Source organism: Diospyros lotus, unplaced genomic scaffold, assembly GCF_014633365.1.
Source record: "Diospyros lotus cultivar Yz01 unplaced genomic scaffold, ASM1463336v1 superscaf1, whole genome shotgun sequence".
Classification (NCBI taxonomy): Eukaryota; Viridiplantae; Streptophyta; class Magnoliopsida; order Ericales; family Ebenaceae; genus Diospyros; species Diospyros lotus.
The window spans coordinates 4,169,893-4,182,818 of NW_026267104.1; the positions used below are offsets into that span (position 1 = coordinate 4,169,893).

Consider the following 12,926-nt stretch of genomic DNA (forward strand, 5'->3'; position numbering starts at 1 on the left):
AAGTTTCTCTAACATGATGTGTGTTTGCATGTGAAGATAGATAGACACTTGAGAAATGTTGTCTATCTTGACAGCTGGAAGGCAGGTATCCCTCTTCTTACGTAGCAGAAAGAGAAAGAGCCATGTTTGTACATATATAGAGATTTTTGATGAGGGTGTTTCTTTAGCTTAGAGTGGTATCTTTCTTTCTCAATAATTTCTTTCTTCTTTGTGTAAAAATGACAAGTTTGAGCGTTGGTGCTTTGGCCTTCATGGCTGGATAACTAAAGGAAAATTAGAATGGTTATACATAATGAATAATCTAGAGGTGTGACAATAGACACAATGTACTTATGTAGACAACTCTGTATCAGGCCTATTCCTATCCCAGCCCCTGGTCTGGTTAAGGTTTTTACTGTATCTGGGGATGCCTTGATTGAATTCACCCAAGTTCATTGTAAGAGGGACAAAGATGGGCCATAAATGCAATTTTTAAGGTTGAATTGCTATCTTTACATAACTCTTTTTTGTTTATTGGCAGCCCTCTCTCTAAAAGAAGGATGTCTAACAAATAATTGTTTGCTTCTGTGGTTTGTGCAACTCTACTTGCTTCCAAATTTCTCTCTGCCTTACCAATATGTGGCTGTGGGAGATATAATTGATAAGTGAAACAAATTTAGAAGTATCTGCTAATCTGATTGTTTGACTTGTGCAAGGACTCTGTAGAGAAGGATGTGGTGAGGTTAAATATTATGTGGTTGTTTGCTGCAGTAAATATGCAGGAGACAAGTCAGGAACAACGTTTCATCACTTCAATGTTTGAAATAGTGTTCAAAGAACATAATCAGAAACAACATCTTTGTTTGCAGTTGCATGCATGCATCTTCATCTTTGTGTTATGTCTGCTGCAGTGTCTATTTCTATTCTTTCCCTTCTTTGAAGAAAGATGAAGAAAACAATGAAGCTGTCACTTCAGCAACATTAATTGTATTGTTGCTGGGAATAAACTTTCTGAATTCTGAATTGTTGATATCTAGAGATAGTTGAGAAGATTGTTGCATATTTATTGTTCATTACTTACCGTGGCTGTGCTTTCCTATTATATGTTCCTTAATGTTTATCTATGTACATTTATCTTTAAAAATTCACATTTATTTTTTCATAGTTTTGCATAAATTTGTGATTTTGTTTTAGAAGTTTTCATGCTTCCAAGGCTAGATTTTAGCATCCATTAGGTGTAGTTCTGCAGCCTGTCTCTTTTTCCTTTTCTCTCTTCTGATTTAGTTGGTGGGCAGGAAAATGCTTGGCAATTCGTGGTGAAATTCATCAAGCACATGAAATCCTTCTGCAAAGCATGTTTGTGCTGGTCAGCAGAAATCCATTTTTTTCATACTCTTCCATTCAACCTGCAATCTTGATTGACTTGATGGGAAAGGATATCCCAGGAGATTCATTTGCTCTGGAGCGTGCAATGATACTTTACAACATTTGTTGGGTAACATTAAAGAATTATCCTCAGAAGGGTAACAGGTATGCTTCAACAGCCTCTATACCTGTTGATGCATATTTTATACTTATTATCTGTGCATTCACTGTACTGTCTGTGTAAATTTTTCTCATGCACATGTTATATTTTAGTGAACAAAGTGTTATTCCCCAGAGCACAAAAGATATGCAAGTTGTTATAGTCTTGATTGTTTGTTCGCCAAGTGCAGAAAACTAACAAAGCAGCCTGTAGGAAAGCAATGAACAATTCTCTTTTCTTTTATCTTAGAGAACTTAATTATTTAGATAGATTTTCATAACAAATATTCCTTCTTACTTGTCATTAACTACTGTACTTTGCCACATCTCATGAAATTGCAGTTAATTGAGCATGACCCTAATGTCAATAGCATATAACTGCATTACTCATCTACAGAATTTGCTTTTAAATAGAAAAATGTTTTACCCCACACAGGTGAAACGCAATACTGCTGTTAATATGATATTTAACTCAAAATATGCTATCATAAAACTTCTGTTTTCCACCAAATATTTTGACATTGATGCAATTACTTTGGCAGTTGGATCTCAGAACTTTTTTATTATTATTATTATATATGCATTTATGCATTGCATACAAGGGTTACTTTTTCTTTTTGTTGTCTTAATTCAGGATCAATTGTTGTGACATGGTGCACATTCAAATTTCAAGAGTTGTATCTTGGTTGCAGCTAGCTTTTGTTCTCTGTCGTGATGTTCCCATACTTGTCCAAAAGGTCAGACCTTGTTTCGTTCCTCTTTTTTTTTTTTTTTTTTTTCTCTCTGTTTTGTTTGAATTTTGTTTAAGCAGAACAGAATCATCATTTTCAAACAAGTAATACAACCTATTACAGTAAACCCTGTAAACAAAATCCACCAACTAGCACCAAGCCCTCATTGTAAGTGATCGTAGCAATATTGAGAATATTTAGCAATTCCTTGTACAATATTGAGAGTATTTATGATAAATGAATCCTTAGCCTGCAGTACCTATATTTGCCAGTCTCCCCCAACTTTAGATTAAGAAATATGAATCTGTGGCAGGCACACCTTTGAAAGAATTGTGGGTTGGATCCTGCATTTTCATTTTCCATTATATGGTTTATGCATGAATTTACTTCTGTGCATGGCTGAAACCACTTTTAAGAGTACTTGGAAGTTTGAAATGATAAAACATCTTTTATAATGTATGTGGTTCCAACACCAGCAAAAATATATATTGCTGCAACCATATTTTCTTCAAATGCTTTCATAAACTTCTTGGATGAACCAATGCACTGCACTGAATGGCAATCAATTCCATATTATAGAAATTCGGTAGAGAAGATAAGAACTACCGTGCCTTTTCTCCATTACCTCTGAAAATATAAATATACAAGTGTCCTATGTACATAAGACTTCTATTACTCATTCTTCTCCTAAGATATCTCCTAATTTACAGCACTAGATTACAATAGAACTTAACTAATTTACAGCTAGAATAACTTGGGATAACTCGGGTGAATTATCCTTATTTATAAGTGTTTGAATAGCTGGAATAATTATCTCATCTGGAATAATTATCTCCAAATTTCTCTCCTTGAAGCCTTATCATTGTATGCCTCATCTTCCAACCCCCCCCCCCCCCTTCAAGTCGAGGAATGTATATCAAATATTCCCAGCTTGTCGTGAATTGATTCAAAGTCTTGCTTTTGCATTGCTTTGGTCAGAATATCTACATGTTGGTCTGCAGTTGGAACATATGTTAATCTGATATCTCCTTGTTCTATCTGCTGCTTTACAAAATGTCGGTCAATTTGGACATGCTTCATCTAGTTATGTTGTATCGGATTGTTGACAATATTGATAGTTGATTTGTTATCACTGTATAGTAGCTTAGGAGAGGACACTGGCATAAAGAGATCTTCCATCAACCTTTCTACCCATACCCTCTCACAAATTGCTTGGGCAATAGCTCTATACTCGACTTCAGCAGTGTTGGGAGTTACAACTTGCTATTTCTTACTCCTCCAAGTTACTAAATTGCCCCACAATCTTGTACAATATCCAAAAGCGGATTTACTATGTTCCACTGCCCTGCCCAGTCAGAATCAACATAACTAATTATTCCTTTTTCTTGGTTCTTCTGGAATAGTAGCCCTTTTCCTAGAGTCTCCTTTAGATATCTAAGAATGTGATAGGCTGCTTCCAAATGTCTCTTAGTGGGGAGATTAATGAATTGACTAATCATACCTACAACATAGGTAATGTCCAGCCTTGTATGACATAGATAATTAAGCTTGCCTACCAAACGTTGGTACCTCCCTTTGTCAACTTGATAATCTTCCTTTTCTTCCCTATTATTCCAATTAGGCTCTAGAGGCGTGCTTGCAGGTTTACATCCTAGCTTGTTGGTTTCTTGTAGCAAATCTAGAGTGTATTTCCTTTGAGATACAAAGATGCCCTCCTTGGTTCTTGCTACTTCTAATCCTAGAAAATATCGTAGTTCCCCAAGTTCCTTCACCTCAAAAGTCCTTCTAAGCTGCTTTTTTAGCCTTTCAATTTCTAGGTGGTTGTCTCCTGTAATGATGATATCGTCTATATAGACAATAAGTATTGTTCTCTTCCCATCTTCTGCAATCTTGGTAAATAGGGTATGATCTGCTAAGCCTTGTCTGTATCCAAGTCAGTATAATGTATCACTAAACCTCTTAAACCAAGCACGAGGTGATTGCTTTAGCCCGTATAGGGATTTTTTCAATTTACATATCTTGTTTCTGGTGTGACCCATCTCAAATCCTGGTGGTATCCTCATGTAAATCCCCTCTTCCAATTCCTCATTTAGAAAGGGGTTTTTGATGTCCAATTAATGTAGCTTCCAATCCAAATTTATTGTTAGGGATAGCAGAACTCGGATTGAGTTTAGTTTTGTTATAGGGGCAAAAGTTTCCTCGTAATCCAAGCCTTGAGTTTGAGTGAACCCTTATGCAACTAGCCTGGCCTTGTATCTCTCAAGGCTCTCGTCTGATTTATACTTCAATGTGAACACCCATTTATTGCCAATTGCCTTCTTTCCTTCTGGAAGATCCATGATTTTCCATGTGCCATTCTTTTCCAAGACTGCCATCTCTTCCATAACAACCACTCTCCATCTTTGATTGGATGTTTGGTGCATGTCGTTCTTCCATTTCTTAGGGCAATGGGAATGCTCAGATCATCTTCATGCTGTTGTTGGTGAGTTTCATCATCACTCATGATCATCTTTCTTGGACTTACCTTCAGGTTGGAGTGATTGGTTGGTTGAAGAGCTAGAGGTCCCCTTGAGTAAACCTTAAGAGGAGGTTTATGTAGGCCCTGATCACCTTGTTGAATCTCGGTCTCCTTTCTCCCCCCCCCCCCCTTGATGGTTTAGGAATGGGGAGGTCAATTCTGAAGTTGAACAATGTTTAGGTCTAGGCTGATGAATTGCTGTAGTAGGGACTGGATTGAAAATGGGATTTGTAGGTGAAGGAGTAGATGGATGAAGAGGCATAGATATGACTTCACTCCAAACCTTTTCTAGGGTACTGTTGGATTTAGTGTCACAGAAAAAAAACTTATTCTCAAGGAAGGAAACTGTGAGAAAACAATTATGAGAGAAAAGCCTAAGAGATTAGTCTCTTAGTGTGTTATTTATAATAGGCACAATGGGCCTAATAACCTACGGGCTTAGCCTATGAACTTAACCTAATTACACATAGTTATAACAAATAAATAAATAAATATACAATATATTTAATTATACCAATAATTCTAATACTCCCCCTCAAATTGGAGCATAGATATCATATGCACCAAGCTTGTTACATATATATTCTATTCGAGGACCGTTTAGAGACTTGGTGAAGACATCGGCAAGTTGATCACTGGAGTTAACAAACTTTGTAACAATAACACCTTCAATTAGCTTTTCTCTAATAAAGTGACAGTCGATTTCAATATGCTTAGTCCGCTCATGGAACACTGGATTGGAAGCAATGTGCAAGGCAGCCTGATTATCACAAACAAGCTTCATAGGAGACTTCACAAAACTTGAGTTCCTCCAGGAGTTGCTTAAGCCAGATGAGCTCACAAGTTGCATTAGCCATAGCCCGATACTCTGCCTCTGCACTGGATCTAGCTACTACATTTTGTTTCTTACTTTTCCAAGAAATCAGATTTCCTCCCACAAGAACACAATATCCAGAGGTCGACCGACGATCAGAAGGAGAGTCGACCCAATCTGCATCTGCATAACAACAAATATATGTGTGCCCCTTATCCTCATAGAGCAGCACTTTACCCGGTGCTTGTTTGATATATCTCAGAATCCGGATAACAGCATCCCAGTGAGAATCACATGGAGAATTGAGAAACTGACTCACCACACTCACAGCAAAAGCAATGTCGGGACGAGTGACTGTGAGATAGTTCAGTTTGCCTACCAATCTTTTATACCCTTCCAGGATCTGAGTAAGACTCCCCCTGTCTAGGCAAGAGTTTGACATTTGGGTCCATTGGGGTGTTAATCGGTTTTCAGTTCACCATACCAGTTTCTTCTAAGATGTCAAGTGTATACTTCCTCTGAGAGATTGAGATCCCATCTCTTGATTGAACAACTTCAATACCCAAGAAATACCGGAGTTTGCTTAGATCTTTAGTCTGAAAGTGCTGATGGAGATGTTCCTTCAGATTTTGTATACTAATTTGATCGTTCCCTGTGATAACAATGACATCTACATTAACAACGAGGTAGATACATAAAGAAGAAGAATATCTATAGAAAACTGAATGATCAGCTTCACTTCGAGTGAGACCAAAGGCTTGAACCACAGTGCTGAACTTGCCGAACCACGCTCGTGGAGATTGTTTTAGGCCATAGAGAGACTTCTTGAGTTTGCAGACTATATTGGACTCCCCCTGAGCAACAAAACCAGGTGGTTGCTCCATATAAACCTCTTCTTGCAAATCACAATGAAGAAATGCATTCTTAATGTCCAATTGATAGAGCGGCCAATGACGCGTGGCAGCCATAGAGAGAAATAGGCGAACAGAGGCCATTTTAGCAACTGAAGAGAAGGTATCACTGTAATCCAACTCATAGATCTGTGTAAAGCCTTTGGTAACCAAGCGGGCTTTAAGACGTTCCACCTGTCTGTGTAGAGTCTTTCCTGGTGGCAAAGGTACCAAATCCCAAGTGCCAGTAGAATGCAAAGCACTCACCTCATCTAACATAGCCTGGCGCCAACCAGGATGGGACATAGCTTCACTTGTTGTTTTAGGAATAGAAACAAAAGAAAGGCTTGAAACAAAAGCACTATAAGCAGGTGACAAACGGTCATAACACAAAAAATTATAAAGAGGATGTGGATTGCGAGTAGACCGTGTACCTTTGCGGAGTGCAATAGGAAGGTTGTCGGGCTGAGGATCCATGGTAGGAGTGACCACTGACGGAGAGAGTGAGTCAGGAGAGTCGCAGTCAAGAGGAATGTCGGTGCCAGGAGCAGGATGAGGACGGCAGTGATAAGTAAGAAGTGGAGGAGTTGGGGAGTGTGGCCTGGAAGATGGAAGTGAAGGGTCCACCAAGGAGGAGACAGACGGATCTGATAAGCGCAATGGAAGAGAAGGAATAGGCAATACCTGGTCAAGGCGCTGTGAATCGGGCTGAACAATCGAGAAAAAGGATTGTTGTTCAAAAAATGTGACATCAGCAGACATAAGATAATGGTTCAACTCAGGAGAGTAACACTTATAGCCTTTCTGCAATCGAGAGTAATCGAGGAAAATACACTTGAGGGATTTGGCATCAAGTTTATCATGTCCCGGTGAAAAGGAATGCACAAAGCAGATACATCCAAATACACGAAGGGGAACAGAATAAAGGGGCTGGGAGGGGAACAAAAGAGAGTGAGGGATGTTGTCCTTTAACACTGAAGATGGCATGCGATTGATCAGATAACACGTAGTAAGAACAGCATCTCCCTAGAATTTGGTGGGAAGATTGGCATGTAAAAGTAGTGTTCGTGCAATTTCAATGAGATGGCGATTTTTACGTTCGGCAACACCATTTTGTTGAGGTATACAAGGACAAGAAGATTGATGCAGAATGCCACAAGTAGTCATAAAAGTAGTAAATTGAGAAGAAAAGTACTCAGGGACATTATCACTACGTAAAGTACGTATAGAAACTCTAAACTGTGTTTTTATTTCAGCAGTGAATGTCTGAAAGATAGAAAACAACTCAGATCGACTCTTCATGAGAAACAACCAAGTGCAGCGAGAAAAGTCATCAATGAAAGTAATAAAATATGAGAAACCAAGAGTAGTAGTGACACGACTGGGCCCCCATACATTAGAGTGCACAAGAGAAAATGGAGCCTCAACCCTATTATTGACACGACTGGAAAAAGAACTACGTGCATGTTTACCACGCTGACATGACTCACAATAAAAAATAGACAACGATGACAAACTAGGAACTAATTTCTTCAATTTGGAGAGGCTAGGATGACTAAGACGAGAGTGGAGGAGATCTGGGGAAGCAGCACTTGTGCAAGCCAGTGGCACAGCAAGATAATAGTGACCCTGTGACTCACGCCGGACGCCAATCGTCCATCCCGTACCCTGGTCCTGTACACAAACAAAGGTAGGAGTGAAAGTGACTGAGCAGTTAAGGGTTTTAGTAAGCTGGCTAACTGAAATCAAATTGAAAGGAATGCCAGGGACATAAAATCGAATTTGAAGATAAAGACGAAATATGCATGGTTTGGCCTATCCCTTTAATTGCAATTTTGGTGCCATCAGCCAGGGTGACTGTAGGCAAGGTATCAGAATAAGTAAGTGAAGAGAAAAGAAGTTCATTACCACACATATGATCAGTGACGCCAGAATCTATAATCCAAGAACCAAGAGATGGGCTTTTAGCAATGCAAGCAACGAGATTACCAGGATGAGATTGTTGGGTGGTCTGAAACTTCAAAAAAACAACATACTCAGCTATAGACATAGGTATCAACTGTGAACCCGGTGTAGATTGGGTAGAACTAGGATCACTCTGGAATGCATGAGCAGCACTGGGAGATGATATAGGCGGAGCAGCAGGCCGACCATGTTTCTTCCAACACTTGTCCTCAAGATGACCCAGTTTCTTACAGAAGGTACACTGTGGACATGTCCGATTATTATTACGGCTTATATTTCCTCCTGAGGGAGAAGCCTGAGATACGAGGGCTGAAGATTCAGCTGGAGGAACAACATGAGAGGAAGAGGACATACCATGTGCACCGGTCATATTCAACAACCTTTTAAAAGAGTCCTTCATGGTAGGATTGGTGGAGCTGGTCAAGATTTGATGTCTAATGGCGTCAAACTCTGGGTTTAGACCGGAAAGAGCAATAACCATAAAAAACTTCTCTCTTTGAGCAACCTGTTTGGTCTTGGTCATAGTAATGGGAAGAAGAGCATCAAATTCTTGCATGAGAGCCCGAACCTGTCCCAAATAAGATTCCATAGACGACTCTTGCTTCAAATTCTTGATATTAGAGACCATAGTGTACAAACACTGGATGTCATTCGTATAACATTCTTCAGCTTCCTTGCACACATCAACACAAGTTTCAAATGGCCGAAAGAGCTGCATGATGGATGGATCAATGGATTGCCATAGGAGACTGCATAATTGGGAATCAACTTGTTCCCATCTAGCCCGATTGGCTTCCGGCACACTTTCAGCCTTTGTGGTAAGATGATCGACTTGGCCTTGCCTTTTGAACCACATTTTGACAGAGAATGCCCATGAGAGATAATTGGCAGACCATATCAACTTAACCGTGGTGATATTCACTGTTTCGAAATTGGAGACAGTAAAGGACTGAGAGGCAGTAGGAGTAACAGGTGCAGTTGCGGGAGTAGCACCAACAGAAATTGGATCACTGAGGTTAGACATAGCAAGGATTTGACATCGAGAATAGGCCTAGGGAAGGGAGGCGAGCTGATCTGGAGAAGCCGGAGGAAAACGAACGGCGGACGTGCCTTCACGGGCCGAGGTGTCGGGGCGGACAGCTGTGTGTGGCGGCGGCGTGTGAGAGCTCCGACGGCTTTGATTTTCCGGCTGCAACTCGGCCTGAAGGCGGCGAACCCTAGGGTGGGGTCGGTTCCAGCAAACGATAGCCGGAAAGTGATGTTTCGGCGTGAACAGTGACGGTGAAGGAAAACTAGGGTTTTTTTTTTTTTGCGTGAACAGTGACAATGAAGAAGAAAACTAGGGTTTTTAGGCCGTTGGAAAAAGATACACAGCGGTGATTTGGGTTTTTCTCACCGGTGGCTCTGATACCATGTGAGAAAACAATTATGAGAGAAAAACCTAAGAGATTAGTCTCTTAGTGTGTTATTTATAATAGGCACAATGGGCCCAATAACCTACGGGCTTAGCCTATGGACTTAGCCTAATTACACATAGTTATAACAAATAAATAAATAAATATGCAATATATCTAATTATACTAATAATTCTAATAGAAACATTACACGAGACAATAAATTTTCTAGTAATTGGATGATAGTACTTATATCCTTGCTGAGTAGGGGAACATCCAACGAGTACACATTTTAGTGCCTTTAGGTCAAGTTTGGATTGGTTGAGTTGATTTTGATGCACGAAACAAATACATCCAAATACCTTAGGAGAGGGAGTGTTTAAGGCCCTGGTATAGTGAGGAAAGAATTCAAGGAAAACATTCAAGGGAGTTTTGAATTGAAGGACTTTTGAGGGAAGTCGATTGATTAGATAAGCTGCTGTAAGGATTGCTTCTCCCCAATAGGAGTTTGGAACCGATTGAGTGAACATAGGTGCTCTTGCTGTTTCAAGCAAGTGTCGGTTCTTCCTTTCGGTTATCCCATTTTGTTGGGAATTATAGGGACAAGAACTTTGGTGGACAATACCATGTTCATTTAGGTAATGATCAAAGTTGTTTGAGAAGTATTCTCGGCCATTGTCGGATCTTAAAAGATGAATAGAGGATTGAAAAACATTTTTGACCATTTGATGAAACATTCTGAACACTAGATACGTTTCAGACATGTCCTTCATTAAGAAAACCCAGCATACTCATGTGTGATCATTAATGAAAGTGATGAACCAACGAGTATTTGTTAGGTTTGGGATTTTTGTCGGTCCCCAAATGTCACTATGTATCAAGTGAAATGGTTATGAGGGTTTATAGGCTTGGTGTGAGTACTTCGAGTTTGTTTTGCATGGACAATTTTCAAAAGAGAAATTCTGAATTTTATTGATAAAAAACGAAGGGTACATGTAACATCCCGCATCGAGCGATAGGAAGGACCGGAATAACTTACCTTGATGGGCCTACGCGAACTTCCCAGAGAGTCACCCATCCTTGAGCTTCCCCAGCTCAAGCACGCTTAACCCAGGAGTTCCTTTCCTACATTCAGCCCAAAATGTATCCAGCTGATGTTGTTTCCTTCCTTACTTATCCTCGATATATACTACCTTTCTCTAAACTCTTGGGGTATTACATTCTCCACCCCTTGAGCACATGACATCCTCGTCATGCCACCTTACAATTCGTCTCAGCTCTCCCCTTTGGGTGTTGTCATCCTAAAAACCTGCCAGAAGCCTCTCCTTAAACAGGCCCTTGAGCCCCAGCCCTCATCTGATCACCTTCATCAAGGGTTGGCTCTAATATCACCTGTAACATCCGGCATCAAGCAATAGGAAAGATCGAAACAACTTACCCTGATGGGTCTACGTGAACTTTCCAGGGGGTCACCTATTCTTGAGCTTCCCCAGCTCAATGCACGCATAACCTGGGAGTTCCTTGCCTACATTCAGCCCAAAAGATAGATATGTAGATAGTATTGTTTCCTTCCTTACTTATCCTCGATATATACTACCTTTCTCTAGGCTCTTGGGGTATTACAGTACAAGACTCTAAGGTACTCAAGGCTAGGGTGTCTTAATCTTTGGTGCCATAACATTAAATCAGTTTCAGAAACAATAGCTAAAGAGGATTGAACAAGTGACGTAAATTCCTCTTGGTGATCATGCCTTAATATTTGATATAGTCCTCCTTTTTCTTCAGCTTTGCCAATCCTCTTCCTCAAAGACATGTCCTGAAAAACACAATGAAGGGGAGAAAAAATCACTGAGCAATTTTTATCTTGAGTAATCTTGCTAACTGACAGAAGATTATATCTTAAGTTAGGCACATAAAGCACTGATTTTAGACTTAGCCTTGCTACATACGCTGTCCCTCTACCTTGGACTAAAGACCTAGTCCTGTCAACCATAAATATTGTAATACTCTGATCACAAGGTTCATAATCTAATAAAACTCCAAGATCACCGGTCATATGGTTTGAAGCACTAGTATCTATATTCCAAACCCCAGTAGATAACCTTTTAGAGAATATAGAATGACTGATTTTACCTTGCTTAGCCAAGAGAACTCCTAAGTTGCTATTATTGTCCAGACTTTCAGCTATCTTTTGGACCTTGTTTCGATTCAGCAATTGCTGGAGGATTTCTAGTTGTTCTGGTGTTAGAGAGAATGAGGCTGAGGTCCCTTTTTCTGATGCCACCATGTAAGCGGATTGTCCCATCTTTTTTTGGCTCCTAGGTTTCCAATTGGCTAGTTTCCCATGCAGCTTCCAGTAGGTCTCTCTAGTATGACAAGGCTTGTTACAATGTTCACACCATTGTTTATCTTTTTGGTTCTCTCCCTTAGTTGTAATAGGAAACCTTTCGCGAGTTGTATTCAAGGCAAAATTCTGAAGTAGTCCTTCATTTGTTGAATGGTCGGGCAACATTACCTTCTTCCTCTCTTCTTACCTCAGCAACGCCTCTCTCATAGAGGGAAATCGCTTGGTTCCAAGTAATCTTCGTTTTACTTCATCTAAATCCGAATTTAGACCATATATGAAGTCAAATATTCGTTCTTTTTCCACCATTTTTTCAAACTTCACTCCATCAACCAAGCATTCCCACTTGATCTGATGGAAGAGATCAATCTCTTGCCATAACTCGGTCAATTTATTGTAATACTCGGTTACAGAGCTATTACCTTGCTTTGTAGATTGAATCATGGACCGAACTTGGAAGCTTTGAGCCGTATTCTCAAGATCTGAATAAATCTCTTTAACTGCCTTCCATATTTCACTAGCCGTCTCATAAAAGAGATAAGTCCTTCCAACCTTCGGCTCCATTGAATTTACTAGCCATGCCATGACGATGGCATTCTCAACTTCCCAAAATCCATAGCTTGCTGATTCATGACTAGGCCTCGCCGTGTCTCCGGTTAAATAGCCTACCTTACCTTTTCCCTTGATCACAAGCATAATTGATTGGGACCACTCTCGGAAGTTGGTTCCATTCAACTTATGCAGAGTGATATGTAGGGAAGGTCCAT

General features: G+C 40.0%; 1 protein-coding gene across 4 annotated transcripts in view; it reads left to right on the forward strand.

Moving 5' to 3' along the window:
• The window catches only part of LOC127793184 (separase), a 44,551-nt gene that overhangs the window by 26,082 nt on the left and 5,543 nt on the right, over positions 1-12,926 (forward strand). For all 4 annotated transcript variants that reach the window (XM_052323976.1, XM_052323979.1, XM_052323978.1 and 1 more), the window contains 2 exons: positions 1,275-1,509; positions 2,138-2,240. In XM_052323976.1, the coding sequence (XP_052179936.1) occupies positions 1,275-1,509; positions 2,138-2,240 (338 nt within the window). The remainder of the gene's footprint in view (positions 1-1,274; positions 1,510-2,137; positions 2,241-12,926) is intronic.